Genomic DNA, 22,387 nt, shown 5'->3' with positions numbered 1-22,387 from the left:
TTACTTGTATGGGCTTAAAGGTCTCCCTCTATTATTGTTCAGTAAGATGACTGAACAAGTTATTTTTCAATTAAGAGGTCAGTAATTTATTTTCATTAAAAATACAACCAATATAGCAATGTGACTGATTGTTAGACTGGTAGCTGGGCTGATTTCTGGTCAAGCATTTCCTGCTTCCCTCTGGTGCTAAGCAATTATTTTATCTCAAATGTCACTAGAAGAAAAACTATTTGCATTTCAAAACAAGTATTTGAGATTATAATTCCAAAGCTTTGCTCACAGATCAGTTTGTGTGAAAGGAAAACCTCAGGCTTGAGGTGATGCATAAGGACTCTTGATATGAAGTGCTACGTTAAAATAGTTTGATTAGTTTGAAAAATTTCAGAAGTGCTTTTATGTTTTGGGGGAATGAGGAATTTCGTTTTAAAACTAGGAAAGGAAGTCATGTTTAAAACTCTAGCATACAGTTGGAGTACAGTTCAGTTGATCAATATTTATAGTGAAGTTAAAGCAATTATCACTGTTTATACAGGCTAGATTTTAAAGATTATGTAGACCAGAATCTGGAAATTTTTAACTGCCATATAAATTAAATTGTAATTTATGTTACATCAAATGAAGTGGTATCATTATACTAGCATAGTGCTCTGTTCTAAAATAATTTTCATCTAGAAGTGGTAGATAATCCTTATATATGCTAACGTAGTAAGACAATAAAATGATGGCATTAACTACGCCTTTTAAGAGTGGGAATATCTTCATTATCCCCTTAAAATAAAATAAACTCTTTTTTTTCCACATTCTCTGCCAAATCACAGTTTAGTTTCATTTATATGGTGATAAAATACAGGTGATGAATGCAGATAACCCACTTGGAAGCATTCCTCTTCACTTTTTATTCTTCTGTGGACACTCATTTTGACCGTGTCAATGGAAGATATTGTTTGGAAACAGCTGCTACAAGAACACTGAAGGGAAATAAATAGAAAATTCAAAAAACTGTTGATATAAATCCATTTTGTGTTTTTAATAGATTGTAAATACTACTGGTACAGTAGTACAGTAATTGGTTTAAGGACTGTTTTTTTTTTAGTTTTGGATTTGTTTGTTTTGGTGTTTTTTCAAGGGAAGGAGAAATAGTATTACAGCTACCTCTTCCTTGCTTGCAGCCAAAAGAATCTTTTGTTCTTTCCAAACAAACACAAATTCTATGAACATAGTAATTTATACTTTTCAGCCACAAATTATATTACTGTCGTCTTTAAGTTAAATGACAGACAGTGAACTTCAGGTAGCGTACTTGTTTGTAAAAGTTAAACTGAATATTCCTTAAATAATTTGTTCTAAAGGAAATTTGATGGAAAGTCACAAGTACTTGTCCAGAGCAAGCCTTTTCAGAAAGCCCCTTCTTGCCTTTATCAGGACAAAGCATCTGGAGGTGCTGGCTCAGTGGTGTTTTTTCAATCTGTGTTTCTTTAATTTGCAGAACTCCTTAAAAAAAAAAAAAAAAAAAAAAAAAAAAAAAGAGACCACCACCACTTCCCTGTGTAAGGAATTTAACTATACTGGCAAAAGGTGTGCTTTATTTAATTGCATTTTTGCTGATACTTAAAATTAAATCCATACATTCCCAGAGGTCTGTGGTCACTAGCCTGAAAACCTGCATGTTAAGAAAGAATTTAACATTAATCTGTTTCAGCTTGTCAGTATGTGTGTGAGTGTATATATACATATATATATATACACAAAAATTAGAGGAGGAAATTGATGATAGTACTATGAGCAACAGTTTGAAAAGGAAAATCCACTTCAGCCCTTATTTAAGTAGAAAATCAACATTCAGGTAACCCTAAAGTTGCTCTGAATGCTGTTCCTCCTGCATAACAACCGGTATGCTTGTAGCACAAGTGGTTTGGATGATAATTCCTTCTACTGGCTTAGTTTTTCTATAATAATCATGGTAAAATACTTTCCATTGTGTCATTTTGTGATGTTTGTATTAACCTTTTTCAAGCAAGTCTATTTTTTTTTCATGTTTTGAAGGCATAAATTTCTCTGCCACTGTTTCTGTTTTTAAATATTTTTTCTCCTCCAACAGAATTATGATTTAAATGATGATACAGTGCTTAATGAGATAAAATTAGCAGATGCTGACCAGTACCAGATACCTGATTTGTGTGCAGAAGAGCTTGCTGTAATCCTTGGGATATGGTAAGTTATTTCATAGTTACTTAAAAAAAAACCAACTGCATGAATCATTGTGATAATGAAATAATGAAGTGGGACTTTTTTTTCCTTCCTTATCATATAGTCTGACTAAAATGCTAAAAGACTTACATTATATGTGGATAGCATTTACAGTTGTCTCAGAGTGAGAATTAGTGTCCAGTTCAGAACTTCAGCAATGTTTCATTAATTGATATATTATTCTTTTATCCTGGAAAAGCTTCTTGTTCTTTGCCTCAGATTAATTGTGTTTCAAATGTCAGGTGGCATTAGCTACCATACGGTGATGATGCCTTGGTAAATTTTGAAAACATATTTCAAAGTCAGCTTCCTATGAGAATCAACCATGTCCTTCAAGCAAAACACTGTCCTACTATTCAGTGCAATGGGAATACTTGTATAAATCCAGAGCGTCCGTAGCTAGTTACAAGCTGTAGTACAAAGTCCTTGTGGTTTAGTACCTAAGTATTTTTCTTTTCCTGGCTTTCAGAAATTATATGCTGCATGGGTTTTAGAAATGGCACAGAAGAGCAAAAAGCAGCTTGAGGTTTGAGGATCACAAGCTGGCTGCTAACGAATATCCTCACTTTCTAATACAGAAATACGTTTTTCTGTGATGTAATGGTCATTTAGCTGATGACAGTTATCACACATTTTACGTATGATTTGTTTCAGAAGTATTAATATGTCAAAGTAAAAATGGTGACTTTGATGCGGTATTCATCATTCATACCTCTCAAAGTGCTTTTCTGATCTGTGAGTTGCAAAATGATGGAATATGCTGTACTGCTGAAATATCTTGCCCAGGCCAGAAGGCGGCCAAGAGTCAACAAAGAGTGAATCCTAGTCCCCAAGTCTCACACTGGTGTTTCCTCTGTGGGGGCATACAAATGTTATAAGATCTACCTTTGTGATAGGGTGACAGCAATAACAGGCAAGAGAAAGGCTAGTGAGACAATTCAGTGGCATAAGCTAACAACCTAGTATTTGGCAGTAGTTCCTTTGTGTTGTGGGGCTTACTGCCTGTTTTGTAGCACATTATAATACTTCTCTCTCGCCAGTCAGCAAAATTTTCAGTTATTTGTCCCCTTCTTGTCCAATAAAGTTCAGTGGAAGTCATTAACGGAGAGACGATTGTTTCCTTGGATATGCCCATTTCTCAGACTGTAGCTTTTTGAAGGGCCAGACCACTTCCTTGGCTGTATAGTTGAAGTCAAATGTGAAGTTGCTTGTCGGTGGTTTCAGCTATGCCCTTTAACTGTTCAGCCCATCCAGTGTAATTAGGAATTAATGAGTGGAATATGTACTGTGGCTTTGAATTTTCTTTATTCCCCAAGTCTTAAACTTGTTCTCTTTTCAAGGCCACATCTAGATTCAGTTTGAGCACAAAGGAATGGGGTGAACAGTGGGTTGACGTATATTCTTGACCCAGTCACTTTTAGTCTTTCACACTGATTGAAGTCAAGGCAAAGCCTTCCCCTTCCTGAGAAACATTTTCAACGTGCACTTCATTTTTTAACACAGTATTGTTTTATATTCAGATTATATCATCACTCCTGCTTCCACCCTTCTGAAAGAAATTTTAATTTGCCTATTGGTCTTTCACTTTTCTCTCTCTTTTTTTTTTTTTTTAACGAAAGGGTAGAATTTGAATTTTACATTGGCTGACTGCACAGTGGGTTTCTTGACCACAGTATGTCACTTGGAAACCACCACTGTCATGCTCTGAATGGTGGCTAGAAACCATCTTGACTGCCAGCTGTGTGTGCGTACATTATAATCCAAGTGGTATGTGAGTTTGGCAGGACTCAAGGCAAGAAGCTCATTTAAGAAACTAAAAACAACCAACAAAAAAAATATTCAGTGTTGCTTCCCCATAGGAATGGTAAATGCCGTTCAGTGGGTGGGATAATGTTAAGTGACTGAAACTATTTCAGTTGTAGATGGAGACAAGATTTGATATCCAACCATGTTGCAGAAACGCTAGTAGAATGCCAGCTTTGAGAAGTGTTCTTCTAAGGGGATTTAGGAGACAACCCTTGTGAGTGATGAGTGGAGTTCAGGCTTGGATTGCTGGCTGTACCCTTGGTCTCTGTACCAGCTATTGGCATATCAATTTGCAAGGAAGCATATATGTGTTAAAGTATTTAGTGTTGGCTTTTAAGCAAAACATACTTCCCAAACCTTAGCTATAGCAAATTCCTTGTTTCTCTTTCATGCTCGAGGAGGTCAGTTCTGTAGAGTAAATACCTGGCTTTAGAATTCCTTTAAGTTTTCAAAGCAGTTCTAACTAGACCTTGGTTTAGGTCTAGCACCACCCTAATGGTATCTGTTGTTGACTGGCATTGTCAGCAGTGGATATTTTTTTCTAATGCAAATAAAGTTTTAGAGGCTGACCTGGTTTGTTGAAGGAAGGCAGCCTGCAGGTAAAGAAAAAGAGTAAAAGTGAGCAAACTTTTTCCTATACGTTTCACTGTTCTTGCTAGTATTTACGGCAAATGTCACAGAAATGCCCCTTAATTCAACTGAGATTTTTGTAGCTAAGTGATGTTAACTCAAAATCAACAAGATGCAGAAATGTCTGTGGATAGCAAAACAAACTGAAAATTGTTACAACATTTGGAAAACACTTCATGACAATTATATGGGATCCTATGGAATTACCTGAATACACATAATGTTCCCTGCGGTGAAGTAGGTTTCATTTCAAGTAGATAGCAATGATCAACTGGCTAAACAAAGTGCTATTACAGTATCGATTCAAACATTTTCGTCTCCTCTTCCCAAATAACATTTTCAGAGGATATAAAATATTTTTTGAAGTGTCGAAATATCTCATACCAGCTGTCTTTACAAAAATCCAAGCAACATCTCATGCATAATGCTTAAACCAGCTTGTAAATAACATGCCTGAGCCTGAATCAATTAGATATATTTAAACCTGTTACACTGATGTAAGGAAAGAACAACTTATTTATCAGTAAACCATTTATATAAGAAAGTAGCAATGTAAACTGCACCCTGCTAGTTCTATGTGGCATCTGTAGTTTGAGGCAGTTTACTTTAAAGTGTTTGGCTGTATTCTGTTTCTTCTCTGCAAATTCCTTTTCTTCCAAATGCTGAACATTCTGCAGAACTAAATCTAAAAGAACATTTGCCTCTTACAATAATGAAACTGAAGCTAAAACAAAGTGTAGAGGAGAGGAAAAGCCACCCCAGTCTGCCTTGCTTACATAAAGGTTTCCTATTCCATCATATCTAGATTTTGTAGTATCTGTATAGGAAGAAAGTGTCTAGAGGTGTCTCCAGATCATCTCTCTGCAGGAGTAATGCTACCTAAAATAAATATTAAAAGAAACTCCTCGGACTGCAGAAGCATCGCTTGACTAGGACTTTTTTGGTATTTTATATGAAAATAACTAGTCATGATGGTATAAAATTTATTTTATCATCAAGCCTTAAGACTGTGGCCAAAACTTTGTATAGAGCCTCAAACCAAACTTTGAGGCTGATGGAAAAAGATATTAAAGTTCCAATTTTAAAATAAAAATATAAAAAAAACCAAACAAACCCAAGAATGGGCCAATGTATGATTTAAATAATGTGTTAATATAGTATAGATGCCAAAATGCTGTGAAACTGAGAGGGGAGTATGTTTCCCTTGTCACTTAGAAATAGCCCAGATTAGATAACTGCTAGAATAGACACCACCAGCTGTGTGTCAGCAGCCTGAGAAGAAAACCCTTTCTCATCACTTGATTCACCATTTCTTAACATGTGAGTGCTTTTAGAGAATTCTAAGAAAGCAAAGAGAAAAGTCCAGTGGCTGGTTATTTCTTAATCTTTTGCTGTCTCTCAAGGATCAAATCGGGTCAAAATAGTGTGTTATACTGGAGGTAGTTCAGCTCAGTCAAAGACTATGCACCAGTCTTCAGCTGCTGAGGAAAGCATCAGGAAGCCTAACTTTTATTATACAGTAATACATTGGATAATAATATATTATACAGTTTACACAATGAGCTGTAGAAACATATTGAAACAGCTGCATAAGCACTAAATAGCATTAGGACTAAAAGATTATTAACAGAATGACCAAATATGAGCTTTTGGATCAATTGAGTAATTAGAAAAAAAAAATATCCTGATATACGTGTTGGCAATGGAAGCATCATGGGAAACTTGGGTAAGTGAAACAGGAAGGCATTTGGCTACTTGAAATTTGAGAACCTAATCTTAGCTGGCTGTTTGTTCTCTAGCCAATGGAGAAATTGGCACCTGCAGAGTGTGATTCATTTCACTTCAGGCACTTACTTTACAATGGATAGGAATCACTCCCTACATTTATCTGTATTTTTGCATGGACTCTGAAGGAAGCATAAAAGTTAGCTAGACTTCACACGGTTAAAGCTAAGTAAGATGGATCACGTGCTTATTAAGATTACATATATATATGATTGCAGCCTTCTTTGCTCTTTATAGCAAGGTCATGCTATATAGCTTGTATCAGAAGTACAAGGCAATGGCAGGTAAACAACTGTTTTCATCTGTTTTTGTAAGAGAGAGCATTGTCTCTTCCAAGCCATTGAGATGGAAAAGGTTATGTTAAACTGACTGTGGAAGGCCAGAGCTTACAAATGTTGTCCTATGAAAGTAAAAGCTATGACATAAAATCTTGGACAGCATTAAAAGTGATGAAGGTTTTTCTGTTAAATATTTTTTGGCACTCTGCCCCATCTTTACATACATATCATGTAAGTGTAAATTTTTTTTTTTTTTTTTTTTTGGAAGCAAACCAATTACATGTGCCAGACAGTATAGTGATCTCATCCTGGTCTGTTTATGGCTGTTTAAAATCACTGCTACAAAATATACTGCTGTGCACCAGTACATACAGCTGTGTGAAGAGATTCCACTGGGGAAATGAACTTCTTGTCTTGCTATTCAGAATGCTCACATGAAAAACATTAGTCACTTGAAATACCTTTGTGAAACTTTGAAAATGCTTGTAAAGTGATCAATTTGTTGGGTTTGGCTCTTTTTTATTCACAAAATTAACAAACCCTGTAAAACTGCATAGAAATACAGCAAATACTCATGAAAATGCATATCTGGAAAGTCATCACTTGTCTCATGCTAGTTAACTGTCGTTTTAAGCAGTTACCTGAGGAACTTGAATTTGCATTTTCTGCACTTGCAGAAAGGTAACATGTCAGAAAACATAAGCAAACAAAAACTCAGCAGTTTTATTCATCCATGTAACTATACTCTGTCTTCAAGAGTGACTGTGAGAAGATACTTAAGGGTGAATACTAACAGGGCAAGCATGTGTTGCTCGCTTTCCCAGCTCCAAATGGTGATTTCCTGAGCCTAAACTGGCTTGTTTGCATGGCAGCCCTCAATGGATCTCTCAAATATTTGTTGTCTTCCATTGAGCCATTTAAATTTCTTGGATCTGTAGCATCCTTTGGCAAAAGTGTGTGTCTACATGTTTGTGTCCGCCATTCAAAAAGACCTCCTCCAGGTCATTTTAGTTGCCAGTAGTTTTATGTAGTGACTTAAGGCTTTTATTTCCTAACAGCTTTGAAAACTTCTGCCATGTCCCTCTTTGGTTAGTCCTAGCCTAATCAGACATTCCTTTTGTAGAAGTTGTTACATGTTTATAAGGCATAAAACATTATTATTCATCATCATAAAACAACAATTGTTCTAGCTGTCTGTTTCTGAAATTTTTCCAATTCTGAATTACTGCTTTTGAAATGAACGGCCCAGAACAGAACATACTATCCATGGGTGGACAAACAAAAGCCTTATGTCATATTTTATTTAGGCTTTATGTTATTGGTTTGTGTACTTTATGTAGTATGCCCTAGTACATTATTCTCTATTACTTTTCTAATTAATTACTCACATTTTGATTTGCTTTTTTAAAAGCTGCCTAGTACTGAGCTAACGTTTTCATGCAGCTGCAGTGCTGGAGTTGTTCCTGAATAGAAACGGTCAGATCGGAGCCCATCATTTTTTGTGAAGCTAGGACTGTGTTTTCTATTTTTGGTTACTTGGCATTTTTATTTTATTAACCTTTTGCTCTATCCTGTAATGTCTTTTTGCAACTCCTTACTGTCTATTCACATCCTTGCTTCAAAGAATGTAGTATCATTTGCAAGTTTTCTCACCTCACTATACGTTCTCCTGTTCCAGTTTATTTATTAGTACTATAGCACACGGATCACAGCACAAAACCTATGAAGGATTACACTTCTCCATTGGGTTGGTTGACTATTTGTTTCATACCATTTCCTATCTTTTAATCAGTTACTGACCTTTGACAAGACATTCCCTCTTATCTCATATGAATGCTCAGTTTCTTTGAAAGTCCTTCTTGGTGAGGGACTTCTCAAAAAATCTTACAGAGGTCCAGGTTGATTTCGTCAACCAGCTTATGTATATCCTCACACTGGTTAAACCTTACAAAATCCCCCAACAGGTTTGTAATGCAGGATTTTTTTTTTTTTACCAGAGCCTGGCTGACGCTCCCCACACGCATCATATTTGTCCAGGTATCTCTAGTCCTTCTGTTCATTATATAGTCTCTCCTTACTTACCTGCAACAGATGATATGCTTGCAAGCCAGTAGTTACACTGATCCCCTGACACATTTTAAAGGCTGTCATGATTTTTGTTGCTCTTATCTTCAGGCACTCGGGTAGTTTTAAATGAGGGCTTAGACACTGCTTTTAGTGTCTCAGCTGTTTCATCCCAAAACTAATTTTAAACTTTTTTTTTTCTGAATGCTGTTTGGTCCTGTTAACTTAGCATCCAACCTCTTAGCATGTAACCTCTTTTGCAGCTTTTTAATTTGAGGATTATTCTCTCCCTTACCCAAAAAGGCTCTCTGGTGGAAATTTTACTATGTTCTTCTACAATAAATGCTAATGCAATGAATTAATATAATTTCTCTGCAGTGGCTTTTATACCAGGGCTGTCATTTTGGTCCTGTGGACTCACAGTTTTTTGCTTCTGCTATATTGGAAGCAGGATTTAGCACTGATGTTGACTCTTAGTTAGTTGTTCCTTAAATATTTTTTGGACTCTGTAATTATATTTTTAGAGATATTTTATTATTATTATTGTTTAATATTCCAGAGTTTTTGATCCTTTCTGTATTCTGTGCTTTAATATAACTTCAGCTATTTGAAGAAAACTTTTTTATTTTTAATAGCTTTTAACAATGTTCTTCAACCATTTCTCAACTTTCTAAAACAGTTCTTGGAACAGAAATACTTAGTCATAATCCAAAAAGAGATACTTTGGAATGGTTGCTATTAATTACACTGTTACAAAGATTATAGCTAATTAAGTCCCAAACTATGTAACTAGTTAGTTGAACTTACCCATTAGGCTGCCAATGTAGTTCTGATTAATCAGATTAAAGAATTGGTTGTAAGTGGTAAGCGATTGGTAATTAGCTTTTGCTGATTTACTAGAAAATACTTTTTCTTGCTACAGAGTAGATCTTTCTCTAAGATTCTGTTTTGTCTATTTAAAGAATGTCTGTCTCTCTTTGTTTTCTTTCTCTTTTCTATTCCATTCAGCTCCCTAAGATGGGATTCAAAAGTGGACAGGAAATACCATGCAAACCTGAATGATGTGGTGATTAGTGACTTCTCTTCATACTGTTATGAAAAAATGCCCAATCATAGGTCTTACAGCAACAGATCCTAAATTCCACTCTGAATTCAACTTCTGAAATTCTCTGGGGTGAACTGCTTAATCTGTCCTTGAAATCAGAACAAATACACGACATAGAAGTGAAATCTTCATAAAATACTCTGACAAGCTAACCCAGTCATTAAAAATGCTTAAAACCAAGCTACAACTCTACTGTAGATTCAGATTAAGATTTAAAATATAGCTTTAATTTTGATTTGATTCTGTATGGAATATCATTAAAGCAATTTCATTTTTCTCTTATCTTTCAAGGTTTGCATTACTTGTACTTATGTATCTGAAAGCATAGTACATGGATGTGGCAGAAATGGAAATTAGAGACCTATTTTAGCATTGCTTTGATCTGGAAGAACTGCATCTATATGCTTCAAAAAGCTGTGACAAAATATCTGTCTAGAATAAGGAGAGGATTAATCCTTTCAGCTTGAATCAATGTATCTTTAGGATGCTGAAAAATAAGTCCTAATTTTGTCAAAATTTAACTGTCCCTGGTTTATCCATGCTTTTCAAAAGCTATGGTCATGTCACTTAACATTCTGATTGCCTAGCTGCTGTGGTGTTCTTATAATATGTGAAGTTTTCTTGCTGCCTTTTTTGCTTCCCCCCTCCCCCCCCAAGGATAAAGAAACTTGTTATTTTTCACCTGAAGTCACATTTGTATTAGTGACTAGTGTTCAGTGACTTCAGTTGACTACCTCAACCTGACTCTAGGTATTTCTGCTAGCAGCTGACATTGGATAAGGGAAGAAGTAAGTTACGCAGAGAAATTCTTTATTACTTTCCTGTTTTCATAAAAAAAATTCTCAAGGAAGGGAAAAAACAGTGATATATAGGACAGAATTGTTTCCTAGCAGTGTTGTCTGAAACTTTCAAAAAAAGCACACCAATAACATCGTGTCTTTTCTGTGGGAAGATGAGGGGAAAATGCGTTACTGTAATAGTTAATAAACCTTTTTTTTAAAACTGATCTCCTCACCAAAATTCAGAACCATACAAGTTAAATCAGCAAGGAGGAATAAAACATTTAGCTTTCCTTACTAGCAGAGTCCAACTTTACTGAACACAACAAGAATAAAAGGTGATGTCAAGGTCTTCACTTGCTTTTCGAAGCTCTTTCTCATCAATACTCAATCAAAAGCGTTGTTGGTATTTCCTTGTGGCCACGCTCGTACAGCTTGCTCAAGCTGATGGTATTATGAAATGGTATGAAACGCGTGGAACCTCTACCATGGAGGCTAACTGGGGAGGTCCCAATGGACCGGAGGGTAGCAAATGTAACACCCATCTACAAGAAAGGCAGAAAGGAGGATCCAGGGAAACTATAGACCTGTCAGTCTGACCTTGGTACCAGGGAAGGTCATGGAGCAGATCATCTTGAGTGCCATTACAAGCCATATAATGGACAAGCAGGGGATCAGGCCTAGTCAGCATGGGTTTATGAAAGGCAGGTCCTGCCTGACAAACCTGATCTCCTTCTGTGACAAGATGACCTGATTATTGGACAAGGGAAAGGCTGTGGATATTGTCTACCTAGACTTTCGAAAAGCATTTGACACTGTTCCCCGTAGAATTCTCATGGAAAAACTGGCTGCTCATGGCCTGGATGAACATACGACCTGCTGGATCAAGCACTGGCTGGATGGGCGGTCCCAAAGACTGGTGGTCAGTGGTGTTAAATCCAGCTGGCAGCCGGTCACAAGTGGTGTTCCTCAGGGCTCAGTGTTGGGACCATTTCTGTTTATTGATGATCTTGATAAGGACATATAGTGTATCATCAGTAAGTTTGCAGATGACACCAAGTTAAGCGGGAGTGTTGATCTGCATAAGGATAGGGAGGCTCTACAGAGAGACTTGGATAGACTGGATCGATGGGCCAACGTTAACAGTATGAGCTTCAACAAGGCCAAGTGCCAGGTCTTGCACTTGGGCCACAACAACCCCATGCAGTGCTACAGGCTTGGGGAAGTGTGGCTGGAGAGCTGCCTGGCCGAAAAGGACCTGGGGGTTCTAATTGACAAGCAGCTGAACATGAACCAGCAGTGTGCCCAGGTGGCCAAGAAAGCCAATGGCATCCTGGCTTGTATTAGAAATAGTGTGACCAGCAGAAGTAGGGAGGTGATTGTCCCCCTGTACTCAACACTGGGGAGGCCACAACTTGAGTATTGTGTCCAGTTTTGGGCACCCCAATACGAGAGAGATAATCGAGGTGCTGGAGCGAGTGCAGAGGAGGGCAATGAAGCTGGTGAAGGGCCTGGAGAATAAATCTTATGAGGAGTGATTGAGGGAGCTGGGACTGTTTAGTTTGAGGAAGAGGAGGCTGAGGGGAGATCTCAACACTCTCTACAGCTACTTGAAAGGCCATTGTAGAGAGGTTGGTGTTGGTCTCTTCTCACAGGTAATTAGCGATAGAACAAGAGGGAATGGGTTCAAGCTGCAGCAGGGTAGGTTTAGGCTGGACATTAGGAAAAAAGTCTTCACAGAAAGAGTGGTTAGACACTGGAATAGGCTGCCCAGGGAGGTGGTGGAGTCACCATCCCTGGATGTGTTTAAGACTCGTTTAGATGTGGTGTTGGGGGATATGGTGTAGGGGAGCTCTTTGTAGAGTGGAGTTGATGGTTGGACTCAATGATCCCAAGGGTCTTTTCCAACCTGAATGATTCTATGATTCTCTGGGAGGTCTTTAGGAACAGACCGGATAAAATTTGTCTGAAGGTAGAAGTTTGTGGAGCAGCAAGAAGATTTCTCAAGCTTTCTCCTACTGTAGAAATTGTTGCCTTTTAGCTGCTCTGGTCATGTTCTTCCCTACAATCTTTTTTAAAAAAAACTCTTGTCAGTAATGCCCTTCCTCTCTTACCCATCCACCCATTTTGCTTTATTAGGTGCCTGTGTTACAGGATAAAAACTAGTTGGTTGATTAATCAGAGGAGTCTTACTATCGAAGAGGTGTAAAAACCCTTTTTATGAAACCTTGAACCCTAAAGAACTGCAGTTACATAATTTTAGCTCGGGGTTGAGCAACCTACTTATTTTATGTCAGATCACACAGATGTTCGCACTTGCACATAGATCTCTGAATAGTTTTAAAAAATAGGTACATTTCATTCTTGTGGCTTGTTGCTGTGAATAATCATCAACTCTAAATGTGATATGCTTTTAGATTCTTTATTATATAACTTATTGTCCTGGGTCGAGCAGGACTAATTTCTCTTATAATGCTGTTGAAAACAGCACTTTTAGAAGACTCTAGTGTCTGAATTCGAGAAAATATTTACTTTATAGCCAGCTAGGCTATGTGGGATTCAAGGTCTTAGTGTTTTTGAGCCTTTCCAGGTGCAGGGATGAGGAGGAGCGAGGCCTGGGCATTTGACCCAGGCTGGCCAACAGGCTTATTTCATACCATGAACGTCACATTTGATATAAATTAGAAAGTTTGCTGAGTAGTTTCTCTCTCCCTCGATGGCTGCAGTTCAGAGAAACTTCTTGCACCAGTGCCGGACCCCTAAGCCAGACCCCCTTCCTCCTGAAGCCGTAGCGCTGGCAGTGTCCGACACTTGCTGTCCACTGCTGGGAGTGCACAGCTTCCTACTGATAGACTTGGCTGAGTATAATCATTATGTATTTTATATTGGTATCGGGATTAATATTGGTTCTTTAGTATTATTATTACTTATTTAGTCTTATCCTATTAAATCTATTTATATTTCAACCCTCAGGTTTCCTTGCTTTCCCTGATTCCCCTTTCTGGGTGGGGAGGGGTCATCGAGTGATAGAATAATTGTCTAAATGACAATAAATTGGTAGGAGATTTCTCAAACCGTAACAGTTATATAACAATTTTAGGTTTTAACATTTGTATTGTGTTTGCATGGCAAGGTTTTGGTAGCGGGGGGCCTACAGGGGTGGCTTCTGTGAGGAGCTACTAGAAACTTCCCCTGTGTCTGCTAGAGCCAATGCCAATCTCCAAGACAGACCTCTGCCGCTGGCCAAGGCTGAGCCCGTCAGTGACAGTGGTAGTGTGCCTCTAGGATAACATATTTAAGAAGGGGGAAACGTTGCTGTGCAACAGCAATTGCAGCCAGAGAGAGGAGTGAGAATATATGAGAGAACTCTGCAGACACCCAGGTCAGTGAAGAAGGAGGGGGAGGAGGTGCTGCAGGGGCTGGAGCAGAGATTCCCCTGCAGACCGTGGTGGACTATGGTGAGGCAGGCTGCCCCCCTGCAGCCCATGGTTAACAGCGGAGCGGATATCCACCTAGAGGACCCCACGCCTGTCTGTGACCCCGTGGGGACCTGTGCTGGAGCAAGCTCTTGGCAGGACCTGTGGACTTGTGGAGAGAGCAGCCCGTGCTGGAGCAGGTTTGCTGGCAGCACTTGTGACCCATGGGGGACCCACACTTGAGTAGTGCTTGTAGCCTGTGGGAAGGACTTAGGTTGAAGTTCATGGAGGACTCTCGTGGATGGGACCCCATGCTGGAGCAGGGGAAGAGTGTGAGATGTCGTCCCCCTGAGGAGGAAGGAGTGGCAGAAATAACATGTGATGAACTGACCACAGCCCCCATTCCCCGTCCCCCTGTGCTGCTGGGGAGAAGGAGGTAGAGAAAATTGGGAGTAAAGTTAGGTCTGGGAAGAAGTAAGGGGTGGAAGGAAGGTGTTTTAAGATTTGTTTTCTCATTATTCTACACTGATTTCATTGGTAATAAATTAAATTAATTTTCCCCAAGTCGAGCCCGTTTTCCCTGTGACGGTAATTGGTGAGTGATCTCCCTGTTCTTATCTCAACCCACGAGCCTTTCATTATATTTTCTCTCCCCCGTCCAGCTGAAGAGGTGAGTGATAGAGCAGCTTTGGTGGGCACCTGGCATCCAACCAGGCTCAACCCACCACACCATTTTAATAAACTGAGAGAGCAGCTCCCATATGCCACATTTTCTGTGATAACTTTTCTTTTTCTTTTTTTTTTTTTTAAATAAGTTTAAAAAAAATTAACTGAGCACACTGACAATTTTGTTTGCTTTGGTGGGGTTTTGTTGTTGTATGTCATCATCATTCCCCCCACCCCCCAGAAATTTTGGGGAACGTTTGTTAAGAAAGCATCAAGAAGAGCACTATTAAAGAGTAGATCTCCTAAGTTACAAAAGAAGAGAGAAAAGAAATCTTACTTCCTAATAGAAGTAGGAAATTGAATCTCAGAAGGGGGTGTAATTATCCTTTTGCTTTGTCTCTCAGCCTACCTGTATTTGGCTGCAGTCCTTTGAATAAATGCTGTATGCATTGGCAGAGTAGAATTTGTTTCAAACTCATCCCTTAATTTCCTGAATGTTTCATCTGTACTCATTCCTAGGCTGCTCTAGTTTGATGAATATTGGTGGTTCTTAAAGAATGGCCGTTTTGGAAATGCTGAAGCAGTACTCTCCAGTAAGAACTTTCCCTTGCTGTGGGTTGTTTCCTTTCCCCCCCGCCTCGTTCCTCCATATAGTGGGGGTGGAATGTGGACAAGACTTATGCCAGCAGGAGGAGGCTTGGCACTCTGCTACGCAAATCTATTTCTTTTTGTGGGCATGCAAAAGTAAAGAGATACGAGTGCTTCAGTGGCATCGATTTTTCTTTTTCCTATCTTGAGTGCTTTGCTGCTTACTCTTAGAATTATGTCTCTATTATGTCTTAATTCTTTATTGTGTCTTTTCTGTAGAGGAAAAAACAACACATCAGGCATGCTGACCTTTTTTTCCACAGCTGATGGATAAGCAGGTGGTGGGGAGGTAGCTTAAAAGTAAAAAGCAATATAACGTAAAAAATGAGTTCTTGCTACACCTTGGTAGAATTTACCAAAAGAAAATTAGTTGCAACTAACTGCATTTCTCAAAATGTTTTCTCTGTGTAGTCTCCTTTCAACTTTCACAGCTTATGTATAGTCTCATTAAGTATACTCAGGTACGAAGACACTGTATAAACTCATTAGATAGTTCCTTTGTTCCTCAGAGCCTACAGTATGTCCTGGACAGAGCATAAATATTACATTTGTTATTCTTCAGGAAGAAAAATGAAACTAGATTTTTTAATTTTTTTTTAACTGAGATTAAGGGGAGAAAAACCTACCAAAAGAAGAAAAAAACAAATCTTTCTGTATTCTATGTGAGGTAGTTGGAAAGGGATGGCAAGAGAGATTAGTGTCTTGATACCTGGTAATGTGTGCAATGTAGAGAGAAAACTTTAAGTACAGTGTAAAAAAAAAAAAAAAAAAAAAAAAGGGCAGCTTATTTCTACCTTTCAGTAAGAAATAGACTCTGTTCTTCATTCTGTTAACAAAACATGAGGCTGAAAAATATACACTGTGAGTAGCATTAAATGAAAAGTTAATGAAATTGTTGAGGTTGTAAGGGGACCTCTAGAGATATCTGTCCAACTTCCCTGATTGAAACAGTCAACTAGAGCAGGACATGTCTGGGCCTGGAATATCTACAAGGATGGAGATGCCACAACCTCTATGGGGAACCCCTTCCCGTGCTGCTTTACCACTGTCACATTAACAAAGGTTTTGCTTGCTTTTTTTAATGGAATTTTCTGGATTTCAGTTTGTTCCTGTTGTTTCTTGTCCTTTCATTGGGCACCACAGAGAGTCTGGTTCTGTCTCATTTACTCCCTGCCATCAGGTATTTATACACATTGCTAAGATCCCCCTCAGCCTTCTCTTCTTCAGAGGTTAAACCAACCCAGCTTTCGCGCCCTCTCCTTGTTTGTCAGATGCTCCACTGTCTTAACCATCTTTGTGGCCCTTTGCTGGGCTTCCTCCAATATGTCCACGTCTCTCTTGAACTGAGGAGCCCAGAGCTGGTGACAGCAGTCCAGGTGTGGTCTCACCACTGTTGACTAGAGGGAAAGGATGACCTCCCTCGACCTGCTGGCAGTGCTCTTCCTAATGTGGCCCAGGAGACTTTGGATAATTGAAATTTCAACAGGCAGCCTCTATTCTATACCTTGTTCTTGTGGCTAGAAAACAAGGTTTTAATCAAAGTATTGACTGTTATTTCTGCAATGGTAATTGTATCATATGTACAAAGAAGAATTAACAAAATAGCAAGAAAAAAGTTAGACTGGGGCAAAGTCTTGTCTTCAAAATAAGGTATGTAAAGTAGGGTGCATAATTTCAGTCTGTGATCTGTCATCACAGTTAATATACGATTGTTACAATTTTAACCTATAAAATAAAGCCTGCTGCAGAGTTTAAGGAATAGGGTGATGAATTTAAGCTTATGTATATAGCTATTATATAGGTTTAATGATGATCCATACTCTGTGGTATAATTGGCATATATTTTCACTTGATATCTTTTGTTTTCACATGGAGCTTGAGTTGTAGCCTTGTTGCTCTTTGTGCCGCTTGTGGGTACCTCTTGTAGTATATTGGTAAATGTTGATGGGCCGTTGTCGAAGGAGAACATCCACCCATGTAGAGTTGTAAGCCCATTTTCATCATGTCTGTAAACATGTCCAATTGTGAATAAAACAATTTTGATTCTTATCTCTGTGTATTCATCTGGTTTTCCCCCTTTGTGTACCACAAGCTAGTTGTAATGCTGGTTTGTGAGAGATGGACCCCTGTGGTCATGTTCCTTGAGTGACTAGAAAGAAGGTATGTGTTTGGCATTACTGTTCAGCACATTTTGAGCGTTTGTGTTTTTTTGCTTTGCAGAGTCTGTGTTCAATTAGTCATAGAATTTTAACTGAAAGCAGACCTCTGTAAAAACAGGGAATGGGTTTAAAACTGTTTAGGATTTGTAAAATTATTATTCCCATAAGCTTAAACTGAGCAAGACGTTTCAATTTAGAATGGTCTCAGAAGGGCACTACTAAAATATCTTGGTCCCCTAAATGATTCTTTTTTTCTGTGACTGCTCCTAGGTCTAGGCCTTCTGCACATGCCATACTCTAATTTGTCATTGTAACACTTTTCCAGAATGTCCTTTAGATTTCTGCAAGTCTGAAAAACGTGTTCTGCATAGTGGTATTCTAAAAATTAAATCAGCATTGGATTTTTTGCTTTTTTTCTTTCCAGTATAGACTTCCAAAAGAACAATCCAATACACAAATTGACTGAAGAGGAACTTTTGGCTTTTACTTCAGTAAGTAACTTATCTGGACTTCTTAGTAAACATGTTTTCACTTAATATTTAAGTTAAGTACCAAGCAGTAACCTGTCAATCATGTTAATTATGAAACTATTGGTAAATCAAATCTGTTTTAGTACTCAGTCATTTTATTAACTTTTTCTTATTTCAAGAAATTAAAGTGATGCTGAAGTTCAACCCAGTTTTGAGCTATCCTCATGCAGGATGAGCTTGACAGCTGAAAATTTAATTTCACCTGAAAACATGCACAAAACATTTTTTTTATTAAACCATGCATTTTTACAGCAAACTCTTCCTATGGCACCAGCGTTGAAAGTGCCAGCGTTCTTTGAATGTTGTTTAAATGGAGTTCAAAAGGAATTTCAGCTTTATTCAGTCTATGTATCAAATGTTTTGCTTAGATATGTTTCTTCCCAGTTCAATGGCTCATTTGCTGCAGAACAATTGTGTAACTTCCAAAAGAAGCCTTGAAAATTCTAACTCACTAATTTTTTTTTACTCAAGACAAAACACAATTTGCTTCCTTCCTCCATCTTTCCTGGTTTTGTGTGTTTTTCAACAGTAGGTTATATGGGGGGTGGGCGGGTGGAGGAGGAAAGGCCAGTGATTATATTGCCATTTTTGCTTACTTTCCACGATGTTAGACTTCAGCTTTGGTGCAGTAAAGAGGGCTTGCTCTCCTACCCAGTCTGAGACCCTCTAGCCGTAGTAGTGCTGTCTAAAAAAGTAAATTCTTGTTATGAGTTTGCAGATAGGATCTCAGCAAAAATCCCTTTGGTTTCAGTTGAGCTAGAATTTTATCACTGACACTTGCAATTATGTGAAAGTACTATGGACAGTACTATAAGGTACTGGTAATGTTTGTTGGGGATTTTTTTGTGATGATAAAAGGAAGTTCAGTCTGTAAAAAAGAAAATGCTAATATTTTTATTAGATAAATAAATGTAAAATAGGTTGGTTTTAAAGTAATGCTAATTTAAATCCCCATGCTAATACAGTACATGTAAGATCTGCATGAGGGAGCTGAGTGAATCACTGTAAAGCAGTTTGGTTTATGTAGGTTTTCTGTTTGTTGCTGCAAGGATCACGATGCTTTCATAATATATTCATAGCTTCTGAAGTATTTTGTCTTGAACTGCAGGTTTTTTGGGTTTTGTTTTTTTTAAAGGTGGGAATTGAGAGCAGGGAAAAAATGAGACTGTCCACTCTCACTTCATGTTGTAGTAATTGAAGTACTCAATAACAATATTAAAGAATGATGACTGTTAAAGGAGAGGAAAAAACTGACAGAAAGAATAAACGTGTACAGAGTAAGGAAATTAACACATAGAAAAGGCCATAGGAATGAAAAAAACACGTTGAACCGACTACTGCAAACATTTTTTAAAAATGGTGAAACTATTGCAGTATAATTTTTTTGCAAAAATAATGTTAATGCAAATGTATGACGTTTCAAGAAGTGCAAATAATTTCATTAAAACAAACCCTGCCATTTTTGTTGTTAAAATAATATATTTTAAACTGAGGGTTTTCTGTGAAAACTCAGAATTTTGCTTCTCATATTTTATTTCCTGTCAGACTCCGTGGACTTTTTTTTTTTGTATACTGCCTGCTTCAGTCTTCCCACTATCGTTTGCATAATTCCTGGGTGGAAAAGCAGCCCTTATATACCTGAATCTTGAAATAACTTCTGTCCTTTTAATATTAAATGGAGTAATATTGTGATAACAGAACATCTTTAATAAGATTGGCCCTGCCTCTCTAATGGTTTATTTTCCAGAATAATGAAACTAGGAGTGGACTTTACTTGTTTTAACACTTGAGTTTTCAAACATTTAAACGCTGTCCAGGTTTTACAGCAGACAAGAGAAAGTCAAGCTAGCACATATACTAGGCAAGAAAAATAATCAGCTTTACTGTTATCTTTTATCTGACATTGTGTGAGAGATCACATTATCTGTGGTCTGAGATGTAAGAGATCTGTTGCATGAATTCTTCATAATGATGAAAAAATTAAACTGCATTTTTCTGCCATCTAGTGGCTGATTCCTCAAAAATGACAGGAGAGCTGATGAACTTGATCCTTAAATATTTATTCCAGTGACTGTGAGGAGATTATGTTTTCATTCATTTATTTATTTATCTTTTTATAGAGCTTCTAATTCAGCTACAGCTTGCTTCACTCTTGTAAGATCAGCAGCCACTCTCAGGATAGATCTCCAGAGAAACACAGCTGAAAGATGCTTAGGCTTTGCTATCACTTTGTGCTCTGAGTAGCAAAAAGGAAGGGTCTATAGTAATAAATGAACAGGAATGTAGCGCACTCTAATAGTGCAAAATTCAGTGGGCAGCAGTGACTTAAAGAAGTATCTGGTAGCCTAAAAATTAGAGGAAATACTAAATTTCATTGTCAGAATAGTGTTCTTTTAAACTTTTGCGTAATGTTTCCAAGTTAATTGGATGTAGGGACACAATTCAATCTTACCATTATTTTCTCTTTTGATCTTGACCTATGCCCCCAAGACGCAAACAAGAACAAGTATGAATTCTAACATTACCATCCCAAATCTTTCCTGGAATCTGAAAACAGGAATCAAATATTAGCTTGTATAATTTCTTTTCAATAAAGACATCTTTTGTGGAGTTTGCACTTGAGCCTAAAACCGTGGATAGTCACTGCAGAATTTCATGATAAAAGCTCCAAGCTCTTCTGCGTCTCAGCTCTGAGTCACTGAGGCAAGCAAATCCATCGCTGTGCTCCCTGGCAGTAGGGATGTTCTGTGTGAATGTTAACACAGCCTTGGTTCTTACGGTGTCTGCTAGCTGAGTAAATAAGTGGCACCGCAAATGTTATCACTTGTATTTAAGGTATTTACCATGCCTTGGTGCTACCTAGTGAAACAGGCAAATGAGCACTATATCAATGCTGCTCCAGTAGTTTCTTTAGCATCATTTAAGCATCATTTAAACTGCTGTGTGCGTGTGTGTGTGTGAGCAGGCATCTTCCCAGCCTACATGTGGATTCCTAAATCTGCAGGCTGGTGAGATGGTTGTCATGCATTCATCTGATATCTGCTGAAATTTGTTTCCTGAAGAAAGGAGGGATTTCAAGATATCTTAGGAAACCTGAGAAATTGTAAGGCATTTTTAATCATCAAGAGATCCTCTTTCTTTGGACATTGCAAAACAAATGCACGTGACCTGCAATTTCTCTTGAGCAGAGAAAATTAAGGTCCAGGTAATATGAGAGGGAAAGGATGATTGAAGTAACCTCAAGTAGATGATGTGGTCCTGCCTTATAGTAGGTGTAGTTTGTGAAACAGGCATTCTAAACTCCCTTTTATATCTGTAGAAGCTGAAAATTACAAGACCTGTAATATACATATATATATATATATATTTAAAACATATCTAGCTTACAGTCCTAAAAATAACACGATTAAATCACAGTTAGTCATTGCTTGGTGACTGCAGTCAAATGCAAAAGAATCGCTGCTTTGGATTTGCTGAAGTCACTTGGGAACAGTTGCCATTGTCCTAAAAGTACTAACTTTTGTAACTAAGAATTACTTTTAGTATTGCTAATTTTTGAAGCAAGGTGTGGGGATATATGGAATCCTGTGTACTTGTGTATGTAATCTCATTGACTGGGATAGCTCCTCTTGGTACAGTAATTTGGGACTTCTATGCTTGAGATGTTCTAGTTAAATCTGTTCACCTATCATGAGCATAATATTTTAACTTTTAAAATGTTAATCTATAGATGAAATTAGATACATTGATTTTCTTTTTTTTCTGCCTATAGTTAAGTTTACATGAGAGAGCTAATGTAGTTCACACACACTTAAGAATAAACTCAAAATTAAACATTTGATTTTAAGGGGAATTAAATATTCTTTTTTCTCACGCATAATGGTTTAGGGAAACAGTTACAATGCTTTTAATTAATTCTATTATGGTAAGCAGTTGGACTCCTAAGAAAGCTAAGATAGATTTTGTTTAGAAATGAAATATCATACAAGCTGGTTCAGAGACACAGTTATGCATATAATATTTGGCAAATTTGCTGATTTAGCTAACTGAATGTTGCATTTAAAAGCCATTTTTAAGAGAGGAAAAGAGAGACAGTATACCAGTAGTGAAGCTCAGTGCTTCTCTGTTAGGATTAGTCGTTTCTTCCTTATAATAAACTTTTTTCCCCAGAGCTTTCTGTATAGAAAGTAGGAAGTACACAATGCAAGAAACCAAAGAGCTAACTCAGTACTGCTTTCGCATAGTGGTTTTGTACCTTAGTTTACTTCCAGCTC

At 37.8% G+C, this 22,387-nt stretch overlaps 1 protein-coding gene across 1 annotated transcript in view; it reads left to right on the top strand.

The window, feature by feature from the left end:
* The window catches only part of TTC27 (tetratricopeptide repeat domain 27), a 132,018-nt gene that overhangs the window by 28,986 nt on the left and 80,645 nt on the right, over window positions 1-22,387 (top strand). The window contains exons 8-9 of the mRNA XM_054196568.1: window positions 2,099-2,211; window positions 18,008-18,074. Coding sequence (XP_054052543.1) covers window positions 2,099-2,211; window positions 18,008-18,074 — 180 coding nt within the window. The remainder of the gene's footprint in view (window positions 1-2,098; window positions 2,212-18,007; window positions 18,075-22,387) is intronic.

Source organism: Rissa tridactyla, chromosome 3 (assembly GCF_028500815.1).
Source record: "Rissa tridactyla isolate bRisTri1 chromosome 3, bRisTri1.patW.cur.20221130, whole genome shotgun sequence".
Classification (NCBI taxonomy): domain Eukaryota; kingdom Metazoa; phylum Chordata; class Aves; order Charadriiformes; family Laridae; genus Rissa; species Rissa tridactyla.
This window is presented reverse-complemented; position numbering and strand designations above follow the sequence as displayed.